At 41.5% G+C, this 17,295-nt stretch overlaps 1 protein-coding gene across 1 annotated transcript in view; it reads right to left on the bottom strand.

The window, feature by feature from the left end:
• The window catches only part of LOC103369282 (kinesin-like protein KIF21A), a gene marked incomplete at its 3' end in the record, with an annotated part of 40,513 nt that overhangs the window by 13,293 nt on the left and 9,925 nt on the right, over positions 1 to 17,295 (bottom strand). The window contains exons 2-4 of the mRNA XM_008297959.1: positions 6,543 to 6,765; positions 1,380 to 1,562; positions 883 to 1,032 (exon numbers count right to left, since the gene is read on the bottom strand). Of these exons, the coding sequence (XP_008296181.1) occupies positions 883 to 1,032; positions 1,380 to 1,562; positions 6,543 to 6,765 (556 nt within the window). The remainder of the gene's footprint in view (positions 1 to 882; positions 1,033 to 1,379; positions 1,563 to 6,542; positions 6,766 to 17,295) is intronic.

The raw sequence follows: 17,295 nt of genomic DNA on the forward strand, positions 1-17,295 counted from the left end.
ACTCATTCAGTCTTATTTCTCTGTTGGAAGGCACCTTGGTTCACCGTGTGTTGTTTTAATTGTGACATGTTTTTTCTTTTGGAGTGGTAAACCTTCAACGCAGCAACAACAGGTATCAGAGGTGTTTATGTTACCATGGCAATGGTATGATATGGAGGAAGTGATGTTTGTGTTTATGACGCTGGCGGGTTTTCTGAACGGAGGAATTATGTCGAGGAAAGTTCCGTCAACTGACGTTCTGTGAACACGGAGCAGAGAATAACTGGAACAACATGCAGCTTATTTCTTCAGTGGGAGGCAGGTATTTTTATAATAGGATGATTAAAAGCAATACTGTTCATGAACTAGGAAAAATACAGTCATAGGTTTAGTGATGGTCAAACAGAGCAGAGGAAGCTGTCACCAGGGCTCACAGTTGCAGTCAATGAGCTTAATGCAAAAAACCTGTGAGAAGGTTTCATTTGAATATTATAACAACACATTATGCTGGGAGTTTTTATGTCCTGCATTCTGGTATGATCACAGTATGACAGTCCATTTTTGTGCCCTTTTCTGCATTAATTTATAGTGGAAATGTGTCAGGAAACACAAAACTCAAGCTCCAGAGAAGTGTTCTCTAAAGCAGGCTCAACAAAGCCAGACTTCTCTAAGTTAGCCGGCTCAAGAAAACCTACAAACCCGAATGATGCACATACGTATCACCTGCATCCCTCCACAAAATATACGACTAGAGGTAGCAGCCCTCTGCTCAGTGTCGGGAAATGTGCTGCACTGGTGAAAGAATTTGCTTTGGTCAGAACCACTGATGAGTAAATGCAGCTAAAACGATGGTCAAATCTACAGAACGCTGCCTTGAGAACGCCTTTGGATGTCGACTCTGACCTCGGCAGCAGAGGTGACGGTGCGGGTGGTCACTCCGACGGTGTAGATTCCTCCGTTGGCATCTTCGTGGATTTTGATGTTGGATTTCTGCCTCCGGGCCTCCAGGTCTCGAGTGGAGTCGAACAAGTCCAGCACCTCTTCGTTGTACAGCTGGAAAACAGACGAAACACGTGAGTGATTAGTTTATCATCTGAGGTGTCGTTTGCGTTTCCCGGCTTGGTCTCGTCCCTTCAGCTGCTTCCTCACCAGCTGCTGGCAGCCACTTGTTGGCAGTTAAAAATAAAGCCAGAAGCTGACCTCAGAGTCGCTCTAATGACAGTTTAATGGCAGTTGGGTCATCTGGACGCTTAACCTGAGCTCTCTCTGTCGACCTTTGACCTCCTACATGTCTAGCTAATGAACCCTAACCAGACTCTTCAGACTGGGTCCTGAAAATGCATCTAAATTTGACGTTTGTGGGTTTAAATTCTTGGTTTTTTGAGGGGTTTTTGTGGTACCTCCAGGAACTGTGCATTGATCTTGAACTCGGGAACGGGCCTCCCCTGCTCGGTGGCAGCCTGTCGGCGCTCCTCGATCCCTCTGAACAGGTGGTTGACGGCGCGGGGAATGATGCCCAGCTCGTCCTCCCCGATGTTGACGTCGAAGCCGGTTCCCATCGTGTAGGTTTTCCCTGAACCCGTCTAGACGCAGGAGAGAAGACGGAGGAGCGTTACTAAACATGTGGGTTAGTCCATCTCTAATCATCAGGGAGCCTTTGCTTGAAACTATTTTTATCATAAGTTATGGATATTTAACGCGGCATGTGATACAGCAAACACTATGTATATGATTGAACTGCCCATCTACCTACTTGGAGCACGTTTTTTTTGTTTCAATGACAATATCTCAGGAACAATTAAAGACAACAGCCTGAAATTTTCACAGTTATTTCTCATCATGCCATTGATTCTAAATCTGCAATATTGGACAAATTGATCAAATAATCTCTGATTATTGGAAAGGAAATTAAAGAAAAAACAAAAAAACTAAGCCGTCACGATAAGGTCCCATCTTTGAGCACAGACTAATGATATGTTCTGAACCATGCGCGGTTGCATTTCACAATATGACAAAACAAAACACATAAAATACTTTTTTATATGAAATACTTGATCAGTAAAATTTAAAAAATTAAAAAATTATTTTTGTTGTATTTCTGTAATTGATTGAGCAAATATGACAAATTCTAACACTACAACAACCATTTAGAGAGACTGCTAGATAGTTTTAAAATGGTTCTCCGAACATGACTTTGAATATACGTCTAATGAGAAATAACGGTGACATTTTCAGGCTTTTATTTTTATTAATTCCTGAGATATTGTTGCTCAAACAGCCTCAAATCCCCATGTGTAAAAAAAAGCTTGCTAAAAGTGGGTTTATAGGCTTCTCTAAGGAAAGTAATTGATATATCAAGCTAAAATTTGACCCATATCTTTATAAATATCTGTTTTTAATGCTATAAAAATTTCACAAAAATCAGAGATGCTTGAGCAGAAATCCTCGAGATGCTTTCAGACCAATGTTTCATGAGTTTATGTTGTTTTTCTGAACCCGGATTGAATTCAAACGCCACCAAAATTGACCAAAACTTTTCCAATGACTTGCTCAAGTTTCCGGGATTCAAAGGGGTGAAAGAGTAGCGGGGGGAGTGCTGTAGTTAGGGGGTCAGAGGGGATGGGATGGTCGCCATGGTGACGAAAAGAGGAATGCATCATTGGTTTTGAATTCAACAGCCTCCTCCCACCAAAATGTTTGTGTGTGTGTGTGTGTGTGTGTGTGTGTGTGTGTGTTACAGATGAGGGAGTGTGTACGAGGAAGACAGTGTGTGTGTTCGCTTGTGTTTTCCGCTGAGACCACACCTGTGCGATCGCTGTGTTTGTGCACTTGCTTCTTTCTGTGTGTGTGTGAGGCCTCGGCTGTGAAAGGCTCTTTGACGTGAACACAAGAGCCACAGGAACAATGTGAGGAGAGAATAATGGACAGAAAGACGAGGAGCGAGGGGGAAGGCCACGAAGAGGGAAGTGTAGCGGCAGTACCACGGCTACAGAGCGTCTCAGATTGCACGTTTACGTTGACCTACATTATTTTTATGCAAAGTTTTAGTTTGAATTTGCATACAAGAAAAAAAAACGTGCAGAGCTAGTAGCTTTGAAAGGCAGAATGGTGCCAAAATGACAGTTTATCAGAGCCAGAAACTGCTCGATAGAAAGAATGAACAGATTTAAACTTTCAGACAGTTCATGAATGACTCACATACAGAAAACATATTCAAATCTAAGCTTAAAGTCATCTTTAATCATCATTTTTCTCTTAAAATCACTTTATTTGAAGCATTTCATTTAAAAATCTGCCAAAATTAACCTGTTTGCTCTAACCGGATTCTGCAAAAACGAAAAAATTCTGCAGTCCCCATTATAATCAGGAAGCCATTCGTGACTCAGTTGTGACCAACAGCCATGACATAAAAATTCAGAGACTTTTTAGCTGAACTCGGCTGAACTGCAGGCTGTGCACACACTGAGCAGATATGAAAACAACTTAAAAATGTAAATCATAAAATATCTACAGCATGTGGACCATTCTTTTGCTAAGCGTTGGTAACACCCGTGGGAACATTACACATGTTGATTTATTTTTTTTATTTGTTATATAATGAATAATCAAAGAAGTTTAACTTTCATTTCCTCCGTTTTATTTTATTTTATTTTTTAATTTTTTTATTTTACAATTTACTGTATTGCAACTTAAATAAAAAACTTTAAAAAATGGAAGAAATTCAACTTTCATTTCTTCCATTTTTTTTTTAGTTTATTTTACTTTAGTTTAGTTTTTGTTTTTTGTTTTTTACAATTTATCGTATTGCAACGTTGTCATACCGCATACAAGACATATTTGAGTTCTCTCTACTTCGAGCCGTGGTCATCCTGTGTCCATAGAGGTGCAGGACTTTATATTGCAGTGAAAAATGAGCCTACAGTGAGTAAAAATGTTCTGAAGCTCCCAAAGTCTTAATCTATACCAAAACTTGTTGAAAGGTGACAATTTTTTTCTGTGTTATAGGGCTCATGTGCAAGACTACTTCTGTTCAGTCTTTATGTTTCCACTCTTCATGTAATGGACTGTTGCAATAGCTTTTTTTAAATTCCCTACACTGACATGAAAACAGCATCTATCATCTCCTCTAACGGAGGTATTTCCCCAAAATGTCAAACCGGGCGAAGGTTTGTGTAGCACATGTTTAAAGTCTCTCAAATATGTTCTGTCCTCAGGTTTACTTTGCTGCTCTGGTATGAGGTGAAGCAGTCTGTTCTCATTTTGCCTACATTGAGTAATAAACTTTTTTTTCTATCCCTCCCAGTCAGGCTAATCTATCAGAGGCAATATAAAGCTGCGGTGGTGAAAGCAGGTTCATACATGTCAGCTGCACCGAGGCTCCGAGGCCCGCTCCCTCCCTCATTACTTGCCTAATGATATCAAATGAAACCAGCTCCGTATCACATGCTGCCATAAATCTGTGGGTTTAACAAACAGCTCCGTTCCCTTGAGCGATGAAAACTCGAGACGTAAGTGAATGTGAGTATTCATGCCCTTATCGCTGAGCTGATCCAGTACCGTGCAAACGAGGAGAAAAAAAAAACAAAACGCCATTCTGCATTTTTAAAACCGTGCACGGACATGCCAAAACCTGCTGACCGACCTGTCCGTATGCGAAGATGGTTGCGTTGTAGCCCTCGAAGCAGCCCTCGATGAGCCTCTCGGTGCAGTGGGTGTAGATGGCGTCCTGCTGGGTGTCCATATCGAAGACGAAGTCATAGGTGAAGGCTTTGTCTTTACCCAGAACCACCTGCGGCTCTCCGGGCATCACGTAGGTGCAGATGTGACAGCCTTCGATCTTCTCTTTGGCCAGCTGAGGACGGATCCTGGTAGGCAAAGACAGAAAACTTAAGCCGTGAGGATCGACTAGAAATAAAGTTTCTCGGCAGGAGTCAGCATCATCCAGAAACTGTAGAGCTGAGTGGCACTTAAAGATGAGATAATGCCATTAAAACATGACTCAGCGCTGTGTAACAAACACCTGAAACCATGTCATTACACTCTTTTCCTGAGCATGTCAAGAGTTCATTCAGATTCTGAAACTTTTAGAAAGACTTGATTGGTTGATCTTATCAGTCGATATCAGATATATCAGTGTGTGTATTGTCTGATATGTGGCCACATGAAAACTTTCTTTTACAGAACAAACTGCATAAAAAGTATTTTGGAAATCTTCAAATAGTTTGTCCAACTCAGCGGCTCTGACTGTACAGTTTAGATTAGTCTCAGCTCCGTCTGCAGCACATGTAGCAGAGTATGGTGCGGAGTCAAGCTTTGTCTTCAAGTGCTATGCTGCAGAGGTACCACATCATTTTACGCTTTATTAATCTAACTCACATGTAAAGAAACAATATCAGCTGATACTTCGATATCAGGATTTCTAGCTCCCCGAGATCGGTTTGGCTCTAGAGCCTCTAGTCATACTCGCAGCTTTGAAACGTCAATCTTGGCGTCTGTTGGCCAACGTCTCTGCTGTAACCAACTGATATCTAGCTATCAGATAATAGATATCCGGGTCAAGACTTTCTCTATCATGCACCTGGCACTGTTTACCCAATCCAGTAAGCTACTGGCTGTTAACTGCCAATTTGTCACTAATCTCTACCAACAGGTGCTCTCCACACCTGCAACCAACACCACACAAACTTGACTGGTCAATACTCGGACTGCAAATGAAATACAGACTGAAACCTGACAGTGAATCTTGTCCATTGATGATACGGAGATTATTGAGTCTTAAGCAGAGCTGTGCGTTGGGCTAAATGCTAATATTTACATGCTAAGATCCTCATAAAGACAATTCTAACACGTATTTACGATTTAAAATTCAAGTGATGGCAAATGGTGTGCACTTAGATACCCAAAGTTGTACTCAGAGTGCTTTATATTGNCATGTGCAAGACTACTTCTGTTCAGTCTTTATGTTTCCACTCTTCATGTAATGGACTGTTGCAATAGCTTTTTTTAAATTCCCTACACTGACATGAAAACAGCATCTATCATCTCCTCTAACGGAGGTATTTCCCCAAAATGTCAAACCGGGCGAAGGTTTGTGTAGCACATGTTTAAAGTCTCTCAAATATGTTCTGTCCTCAGGTTTACTTTGCTGCTCTGGTATGAGGTGAAGCAGTCTGTTCTCATTTTGCCTACATTGAGTAATAAACTTTTTTTTCTATCCCTCCCAGTCAGGCTAATCTATCAGAGGCAATATAAAGCTGCGGTGGTGAAAGCAGGTTCATACATGTCAGCTGCACCGAGGCTCCGAGGCCCGCTCCCTCCCTCATTACTTGCCTAATGATATCAAATGAAACCAGCTCCGTATCACATGCTGCCATAAATCTGTGGGTTTAACAAACAGCTCCGTTCCCTTGAGCGATGAAAACTCGAGACGTAAGTGAATGTGAGTATTCATGCCCTTATCGCTGAGCTGATCCAGTACCGTGCAAACGAGGAGAAAAAAAAAACAAAACGCCATTCTGCATTTTTAAAACCGTGCACGGACATGCCAAAACCTGCTGACCGACCTGTCCGTATGCGAAGATGGTTGCGTTGTAGCCCTCGAAGCAGCCCTCGATGAGCCTCTCGGTGCAGTGGGTGTAGATGGCGTCCTGCTGGGTGTCCATATCGAAGACGAAGTCATAGGTGAAGGCTTTGTCTTTACCCAGAACCACCTGCGGCTCTCCGGGCATCACGTAGGTGCAGATGTGACAGCCTTCGATCTTCTCTTTGGCCAGCTGAGGACGGATCCTGGTAGGCAAAGACAGAAAACTTAAGCCGTGAGGATCGACTAGAAATAAAGTTTCTCGGCAGGAGTCAGCATCATCCAGAAACTGTAGAGCTGAGTGGCACTTAAAGATGAGATAATGCCATTAAAACATGACTCAGCGCTGTGTAACAAACACCTGAAACCATGTCATTACACTCTTTTCCTGAGCATGTCAAGAGTTCATTCAGGTTCTGAAACTTTTAGAAAGACTTGATTGGTTGATCTTATCAGTCGATATCAGATATATCAGTGTGTGTATTGTCTGATATGTGGCCACATGAAAACTTTCTTTTACAGAACAAACTGCATAAAAAGTATTTTGGAAATCTTCAAATAGTTTGTCCAACTCAGCGGCTCTGACTGTACAGTTTAGATTAGTCTCAGCTCCGTCTGCAGCACATGTAGCAGAGTATGGTGCGGAGTCAAGCTTTGTCTTCAAGTGCTATGCTGCAGAGGTACCACATCATTTTACGCTTTATTAATCTAACTCACATGTAAAGAAACAATATCAGCTGATACTTCGATATCAGGATTTCTAGCTCCCCGAGATCGGTTTGGCTCTAGAGCCTCTAGTCATACCCGCAGCTTTGAAACTTCAATCTTGGAGTCTATTGGCCAACGTCTCTGCTGTAACCAACTGATATCTAGCTATCAGATAATAGATATCCGGGTCAAGACTTTCTCTATCATGCACCTGGCACTGTTTACCCAATCTAGTAAGCTACTGGCTGTTAACTGCCAATTTGTCACTAATCTCTACCAACAGGTGCTCTCCACACCTGCAACCAACACCACACAAACTTGACTGGTCAATACTCGGACTGCAAATGAAATACAGACTGAAACCTGACAGTGAATCTTGTCCATTGATGATACGGAGATTATTGAGTCTTAAGCAGAGCTGTGCGTTGGGCTAAATGCTAATATTTACATGCTAAGATCCTCATAAAGACAATTCTAACACGTATTTACGATTTAAAATTCAAGTGATGGCAAATGGTGTGCACTTAGATACCCAAAGTTGTACTCAGAGTGCTTTATATTGCGTTTCTCATTCACACAGTATGCAGCGTAGAGGGACCCGGGATTGAACCTTGCAATTAGTGGTCAACCTGCTCCACCACCTGAGCCACAAGCCAAAAGTTGTTGTTGCTACAATTCCTCCAGAGGGAAACATGAAAACATGCACAAAATGCAAAACCGAAAACCAAGCCAAGTCAAGAACATGTCCAAGATTAGTTTAAAAAACTTCACTTCAGGGACGCTTTCAGGCCTCGTTAATGTGCATGTAGGAAAGATCTGAAGCCTGATTAAGGATTGTCTCACTCTGGAACATCATGATGGTGAAAGTGGAGCTAAACTGAAGAGGGTAACGTATTTCCCTGAGGTGCAGGAGATGAGAGCTGCTTCTGTGCCAGTGTTTGTGTACGTGGAAACCCTGCAGTGCCAGCGCTCGGCCTGTACACAGCACAGAGCCCTCAGTGTTCAGCAGCAGCAGCAGCAGAGCGCCGGGTAAACAGTCCCGCCCTGGATTTCATTAAGGAATCGCCCTGTTTGCTTTCGTTCAAATAAACACGCTTCGCTTTGACATCATTTCCTCCTTCAGTTTTCATCGCTGGACCGACAGTCCACCTGAGCAGGAAGTGGACACGCTGGAGGAAATATGTGGACATAATGTAAAGTTCTGAACCTCAAAAATCCACGAGCTGGTTTGAAAAGGCATCTTTAAAAAAAATAACAAAAACTACATTTAGCAGAGTCAGAAGCGAGAAAGAATGGACACATTTTCAACTTTCTGAAGGTCCTTGAACTACTCATCTGTGGAAAACCTCATCAAATCTAAGCTTGTAATTGTGGTATTCCAACAAAATAATTTAATAATTTAAATATTTCCCAAAAATAAATTGTTTGTACTAAACAGAATCTGTAAAAACCAAAAAATTCTGTGTTCCTTTGTGCAACTACGAAGCCATTAGCGACTCAGTTGTGACCGACAGTAACACGACTAAAATTCAGGGAGTTTTTGGCTGAACTGCAGGCTGTGTTTACATAAAGCAGATATGAAGCAAATGTTGAAGACAAACGTGGAACCATATTAAAAATCCAGATTATAAGTCACAAGTAAAGCCACCTTTTATCAAGCATTGGCAAAAAGTTGCACATGTTGAATTCACTTTTTAAAAAAAGTGTTAAATAAATAAAAAAATTCAACTGTCATTTCTTCTCCTCTGATTTATAGCAGTTTAACTGTGTCATGGGCTGTTTCAAGACATTTTTTTATTCTCTCTACTTCTAGCTGTGTGTGTGCTGTTTCCATGGACATGCAGGACTTTATATTGCAGTAAAAAAAAAGAGCCTACAGTGAGTAAAAATCGTGAGTAGCAAAAAAATTCCATTCGTAATATAACTTCAGTGATAATATTGAACATACAGTTGGAAACAAAACAAAACAAAAAACACCTGTTGTAGGTAGTGAATTAATTCTACTGTCAAACACCAGATAAATGACAGCTGCACTGAAAACTAACCCAGACACCTGAGACTCTCAGCACTGTATTGTTATAAACGGCTGCTATTGTTGCTCTACTGGCGGCCATCGACTGTGAGTGTGTGTGAGGATGTGGCCCTTTGCATTAAGTTGGTACACTGGGTGCAGTACTTGTGTGTGCTTCCTTAAAAAAAAAAGCCTCTATAGAAGAAGTGAAAGGCCTGAAGGGACAGTCAGCGTGTGAGAGAAGAAAACAGAAAAAGAAACCCAGAGAATAGGAAAGAAAAAGAAAGTAGAAGCTAATGACGAGCGAAGATGCACAGAGGTGTCATTGTGTGTGTGTGTGACATCAGATCCCGGTTATCCATCAGACCCTCTGTGGGATTACAGCGCTGATGAAACCGGGACAGAGCTGATGGATGCAGTAACTGAACACCTGCAGACATCAGAACTGTCAGCTTTGTGTTGCGAGCTGCAAAATTGCCCAATTTATCACAGAAACTGCAGTTTACATAATGACTGATGTATTACGTCTGCAGTTTCACCAAAGCAGGTGAAACTTGTCACACAGGTGATCATGACTCACTGGACGAAGACTATATAAACTAATATCTGTTATCATGAGAACACTTTGAGTATATTGATGAAATGTCGGCTGCTGTTGGTTCATAATTTGGCAAATCTTGACTAGAAAATGACAAAAACTGGAGGTGATTTTAGATTTTTGAGGGCGATATCACTACTGATGTTGATACGTCTGCCAATATTTTTGAAGATATGCAGAATATACAGCATCTTATAGAGTTATTGTGAAAAAGAAAAATTGTTTATGAACTCTCCAGCTATGACTCCGTACCACCATGTGCTCTGTTACATGTGCTGCAGACAGAGCTGATGATATCATGATGGGCCAATATCTGCAGATAACATTGGCCATTCGATACATCAGTCAAGCTCTAATAAAAAGTCGTAAGAGTGTTTAATGCTGTCCGTTATTCCCGTATTTTGAGCTTACAGATAAACTACATTGCAAATATTTTCTAAATCCCAAATGAGGTTAAAAAAAAAAAAAAAAAATATATATAGAATTTCACTCCGTTCAGAGTCATTTTTCACATGTCAATATAGAATCTGCCCACTGTGGAAGCGATTTCTGTTTTCCTGGTTTACCGAGGCGATCTTAATCATGCTAATGTCTGTCTGAAGAAAATTAAGAATCATTTAATTACGGCAAAATCTGAGAAAACAGACAGGAAAACTGAATCTGATTTCTACAGATTCTAACGACACCAAAAAGGATTCTCCATAATATTATCTGTATAAAATCTGAAAACAAAGATGATGCCATCAGTAAAATTCAACTTTTATTATTATCTCTTTCACAGGCCAGTAAATTACACTAAAAATACAAGTGCAGGCAGGTGGAGAGCGTCTGTAACCATAACTGTGGTGTTTGTTGTTTCCATGGTGGAGCGTCAACCAGATAGTTACCAGTGTTGCATTATTTATATCACCTGGTATCAGTATTTCCCTTTTAAATATTGCGGTTGCTGTCAATACAGGCACACCCCAACCCCGCATATTATAAATACACATGAACGAATTCACTGTATGACCCTGTGTGGAGTTGTTTTGAATATTATAAGAGACATGTTTCACCTCCTGCATGACCTACTAATTAAAAAAATTACACTTGGAGGCTCTTTTAACTCTGTTGTATTAAGGAACGTGACAGAAAGTCACTTCAAAATCTTTTACTTTTCACAATTTAAAAAAATAGAGTATATATTTTTAAAATTTCTGTGTTTTTGTGTGTGATTTGTGAATATAGTTTACCTTAGGGGATCAATAAAGCATTAAATGTATCTACAAATCAATTGAATAAGGTATTCTAAATACAAACTTGATTCTATTTTTATGTTTTGAACCATTTTAACCAGGAAGCTGCAGGCTGTAAAACCACACAAACAAGCCAAAGGAAGCTGCCTGTGCGTTCAATATGATGATCGATTTGACCCACTGTTCCTATAAAAACATTGATTCATGCAGCTGCTAATTAAACCTCACTAAAGCAACACAGCAGAGGTTGTTCCAGGTGAAGCTGGTGTCGGTGGCTTTGGGTCATCCGAGCAGGCTGCGGTTTAACGGGAGGATGGCTCAGAGCATCACAGGAGTGAATCTGCATTAATCCCTTTGGCCACCTTCCCAAAACTTGACAGAAAGCTGTAATCCGGAGCAACAATGGAGGCACTCACTGCTGCCTACAGTGAGGGCATTAAGTCACTGGGTTACTGTTCATGTCGAGGGTTTCTGAGGAGCGTAATGAAATACGGACTTAACCCAGAGATTTAGGAGAAGTTCAGTGTCACGCTGGTTGCTAGAAGGAAGCTGAAGGAGCAGAACTGTAGCTCTGTTTGGAATAAAGGCACAAGTCTATCTGATTGTGTTGGACTCCATAAAGCGGCGATGCAGCGTTTGTCTTTCTCTACGACATCCCCGGAGTTCTCCATTTATACGAGAGGAAAAGAAAAGTCTTAAAAAGAGAAAGAGAGCAGACTTAATGGCTACAGCTCAGACAAAACACTAACGACAGTCCATCCAGTCACAAACGTACGATCTGTCTTCACGTAACAACAACTCATTCTGCTGTTTTGTCTGTCTTGGATCTATAAGTTGTGGAGATTCTGCTGCATTTAACTAGCAAATTAGTTATGACATTGTTTTCATTGTTCTTATAAATATCAAGATAATTTCTATACCTCGTAACTGGTGTCCTTTATGTACTTGAGCACAGTTAAAGCTAAATGCTAATGTGCTAACGTGCTCATGATTACAGTTGTAACATGTAGTATTGTCATGTGCATGTTGTTTACAATGTTCACGACCTTACTTTAGAATGTTAGCATGCTAATATGAGGTATTTAGCAAGTCTTGTTTGACTCCAGCTTTTGATTTTTGATTCAAGCTGTGTCTCAATTCAGGGGCTGCATTCTTTAAACTATTCCCTTGGGCTGGACCCGAATAGCCGAAGAGCCGACTATTCGTTCGCTGTGCTGGAATCGGGATATCAAAGTTGATCTCCGAATACCTCTGCCGCCGCGGAAACGGAGCCGTCACCATTAACCCAAACACAGAAACTGGTCTTAGTAGCCATATGCGGCCTGTGCGTCACACCCACTCCAGCCTGTCAGAGCCTCGATGTGCGCACCCCTACCCGTCGGAAAAAATAGTCGCCACCATCGCGCTGGTTCCGGATCTTCGTCATAAATTGGGACCGAATGTCCGGAGATCAGAAATTGCTATTCGGACCAGCCCTACTATTCCTGTTTCTGCCACTAGCTGTTTCTGTGTCTTGCATTCTTGTATCTTAGATTGATATACAGCAATCCCGACAACCAAAGTTGACAATCTAAACAAAAGCCAAGACTTTAGCCATTTTGACAAGATTGTTTTCGTCACATACTCGAGGAAACGGAGGTGATTCAATACATGCATGTAAACGACAGTTATCTGGATCGTAATGTTGCGCTTGCGGAGTCTTCTCAAAAATCTAACCATCACTGTAGCGATAAATCTTGGAATAGTTTGGTTGGATCCTTTGTGAAGGCATTTCCCGACCGCATTATGAAGGCGTGTTCGAAATGGAAAAGCTTTGAAGCATTCTGGTTCCGAATGCAGCCTCGAGGCAAGTTCATGCCTCTGCAGCCCAGCGTCTGCAAGAGGTCGTAAGTTTGTCATCCACAAAAGTTTCCAAGGGTCGGCCGGACCCCACTGCAGACGTCTGCACACAACCTAAAGTATGTGACGGCAAAAACTGTCCCAAATGTGCCAGAAGAAGAAAGTGTTCTTAAAACAAATGCTTGCTATTAGTAGAGTCTATGATCCACACCTTTGTAATACATCATTTAAAGAGTTGCAGTTGGCTCGCACACTTTGAAGGTGCAGTAATTTGTTCATGCCCAAACACATTTGGAAATTCCAAATTGCCTAGAAAACCCGTACTACGTCCATCCATTGTGCTCGCCACACCTCAGCAACAACCACACCGACACGGTGAAACGCCTCAATCCGTAACTAGCTGCTGTATCCTGCAAAAAGGGCAAAGTCACAGCCTTACAGGAACGTCCACTGGAGCAGACTGATGCATATCTAGTATGAACAGAACTGCCAGCACACAAAGATGTGGAAAGCATGATTTGGCACATAAAAGGATGCAGATGTTTCCAGTCCTAATGCTAAGCTAGCTAGTTAGCCTAACATTTAGCAGGACAAAAAAAACAAATACCAACAAAATGTTTCATGTTGAAATTTGGTTTTGGTCATAAAGTTAGCAGCCATGCAGATGATATAAATTGTTATAAAGCAGGGGTGGGAAATCCTGGTCCTAGTCCCAGCCATAGTCCTCCATGTTTTAGATGTTTCTCTCTTCCAACACACCTGATTCAAATTATCAGGCTTCTGCAGAGCTTCATGATGAGCTGATCATTTGAATCAGGTGTGTTGGAAGAGAGAAACATCTAAAACATGCAGGACTGTGGCTCTTGAGGACCAGGATTGGACACCCCTGTTATAGAGTAAGACTTGGAGTGTATTAGATGAACGCCAATGGCTGCCTTGAAGATGGAAAATACATTTCAAGACAAATTGTGTGCTTTGTAAAGTTGCAAATACAGAATTTCTCTTGTTTCGGTTGCAAAACAACCACCTCAAGACAACTGTTTATCCCACTCGTGCATCATTAAATGGCAAAGTTGAAGTGTTACACTCATGATGTGGACACTGGACCTGTATTTTGAGTATTTACTGACAGTGTATGTACTCACAACTCACACGTTTCTGGCACCAAACATCTGAGCCGAGCATAAACAGGTGAGTTCGACGCTCGTCCTGCTGCCGGTGTGTTATTAGTGTGACTGGCTGACTTTAGCTGTGATTATCACATGGCGCGCTGCACTCTGTGGTTCAACCCAAAACACTCTTTTCTTCCGGCTGAATAAGGTTTTGCCCTTCAGCGCTGCGGCGACTTGCAGCGCTAATCCACCTTCTAGAGTGACACTCTCAGGCCGTTTCTGCAGGAAATCCAACTCCGCCGCCTGCTTGATCTGCACTTTTTTAGCACTCGTGCACGCTTTCGTAGTCTGGTGTGTACAATTTCAGGATTTGGTAAGGTCTCGTGTCTTGTTTTTCATAGCGTGAGGAGATTCTTTTATTACCAACAGAGATCAGGGGCCCCTAAAGCCAAGTCAGACCCTAGAACTGCCTCAACACACTAATCTATTGAGGCAGTTTGAGCCTGTTGGAGGGAATACTAAGAAGAAAAATACTAAGAAGTGGCCGGCTGGGCCTCTCATCACCCCGCTGGTGGAGGGTTGCCCTTGTGAGACAGGGTTCATGGTGGAAAAGACACCCATGACCCTGCATCCAACACAACTGACTTCACATCGAGGTGTTTAGGGATTCTGGCGTCCTGTTTGGTGAAACCAGATCCAGCAACTTTACCCTGATCGCCCTCCGTGTGGTTTATTTGCTTTCTTTAATGAATGAGTTTCAAGGTGAGATCATTTCTTTTATCGTTTTTATTTGGATCTATGTGTGTAAATGTATTTTCCACTGTTGTGTAAACATAAAGTTAATACCTGTGTACCTTAATATGCAGGCTAGACTGGTTAAATTCAAATTAAACTGTTTTTACTAGCCTTTATTAGATATAGGTCAGTAAAAATGATCAATAATTATCAGTATAACTAAAATAAAACAGCGACAGACTTCAGTAATACCACCCAGCACTAAGCAGCTGCAGTTCTTCTCACAGCCAGCAGGGGACAACTCTGGTTGTACAGAAATCTTTGAGGAAAGGACCCAATTTCTCACTTGATCTGTGAACTCAGTAAACATTTAACAAAGGAGTTTATGGTCTCAATTGCTAGATTCAAGACTCTTTTAAGACAGGATGATGTTTGTTTTGAAAATTATGGTCCCGTATAAAAAGAAATTGTAATTGACAGGTCGCTACCATATTAGCATCTCAGATTTAAAGTGACATTCAACCCACATTTGTCACATCCAGTTTAAAAATACAAAGAAGACGACCTCCAAACTCTTCACAACACTCGTCCACAAAGTAGCAGGTGATGCTATAGTTGCTTCGTCCATCTTTTATATTCAATCTATGGTGCAAACACATGAGCTAAAGCGATAAGATGCCAACTGCATTTCATTTAACAACCACCGGTGTCAAGTTTTCTGAATGTTACCCCTTAAAAATACCTTTTTTACTTGAGTTAATGCCAAATAATAACAGCTAGCTAATCGGGGTTCAGTACAAGAGTTTACTTAAAGCTACATAGGGAACTCATCAATCAAACCAGTATGCAGTTCCAGTCCAACATGGGTCCAGATGTGGACGTAAACTGAGCAGCTTTTTACTCTATGAACACCAAAATCCACTGCTAGGATTGGACGGCATGTTGTCTTTACATAATTGACAAAATTGACCATTTATCAGAGCAACAACCGGGAAAAACTTTCTGCTCAGTCGGGTAACAGAATTAAATTTAAGATAACGATCATGATATTTAATCAGAATCCGTTTATTCTACTGGTCCAATAAACTAACTAATTTCTATAAAAAGCAAAAAAAGGAGGCAAGAATGTAAACTGTAAGTAGTGAAATATCCAAAGCGTATAGAAGCATTTGTTCCCAGTGTTGGTGACATCTGTGGGCACTATTTTTTCCTCTTTTTTTAATGTTTAACGACATTATATACATGCGTCATTCTGCACCAAAGACCTTTTCGAGTTCTCTCTACTTCTAGCCACGGCTCTGCTGTTTCCATAAGGTTCAAGACTTCATATCATAGTAAAAAACGAGCCACACGGTGAGCAAAACTGCGACAGGAGCACAAAAACAACTCCCAGAAAGCGCTCGGCGGGGTTCGGAGGGTTAAGCTCGGTTCAATAGGAGAAGCCGATGACTGGCAGTGACTGATGAGAGCAGTTTAGAGTAATGAGATAGAGTTTACTGAAGCCTTAAAGGGATGAAAGGGAAACACACACACATACAGTAGAGTCTACACACACACGTATACCTACTCAAACACACACATTAAGTTACAGACAGAGGGGCTTTGTCAGCTTCTCCCCATGTGACAAGTCCCGTTCAGGTCCTGCTCTCATTACTGCGATTACAGTGACAGCCTGAGAAATAGCCAAGGAAACCCCACACATCCAACACCTGCGACTGGGTTTGGTCGGTCGAAAAGGGAAACTTAGGATCAAAGCTCTGCCACGAGTGATTTAAGCGAACCCTTTTATGCGGTGATTTAGAATTCATAGATGCATAAGAGGTCATTTAGAATAGATTAAACGTCTGCCGACTTAATGACCGGAGACGGGAATAAAAAATAAATAAAAAAGCAGATGAGTCAGTTGCTGAACTTCCTGAAACGCGGCCAATCACATCACCGCTCCCGACAACCAGGAAATCGATTTGCTCCCCAGAGACGCAGCCGATCCTCCTGCATCATCATCGTTAATACCGGCGTCTGAATCTAATGTGATTCTCCTGGATGTGACTCAGCAGAGACGGAAAAAGGTACAGCTGAGCCCGACAGGCAGCAGACAACAACAAGAGTCTCTTCTCCGATAGTTTGCACCGCCAGCAGCAGACTCACCATCACATCATCAGCTGACATCATCGTGGACCGTCTGCTGTTATTAGATCTGGAGGAGGCAGAGCAGCAGCGAGGAAACAGAAGGTTGATCACGCTATGCTCTCCTCTGGTTTTTATATAAATGTAGTTTATTTATCTGATGCTAGTGTGTTGGTTACAGGCCAAAAGAGCTTTAACTGAATGAAATAACTAAATAATCTAAAACTAGGAATCACGACTACATCCATCTTCAAACTCTTCCTGGACTCTGACCTCAGCTACACACCTGTAAAGTTTCATCATGTCGACAAAAGTTTGTTTTTTTTTGTTTTTTTAAATTTTACATATTACCTTTAAAAAAAAACAAAAAA

This window comes from Stegastes partitus, unplaced genomic scaffold (assembly GCF_000690725.1).
Source record: "Stegastes partitus isolate 25-593 unplaced genomic scaffold, Stegastes_partitus-1.0.2 Scaffold1264, whole genome shotgun sequence".
Lineage (NCBI taxonomy): Eukaryota > Metazoa > Chordata > Actinopteri > Pomacentridae > Stegastes > Stegastes partitus.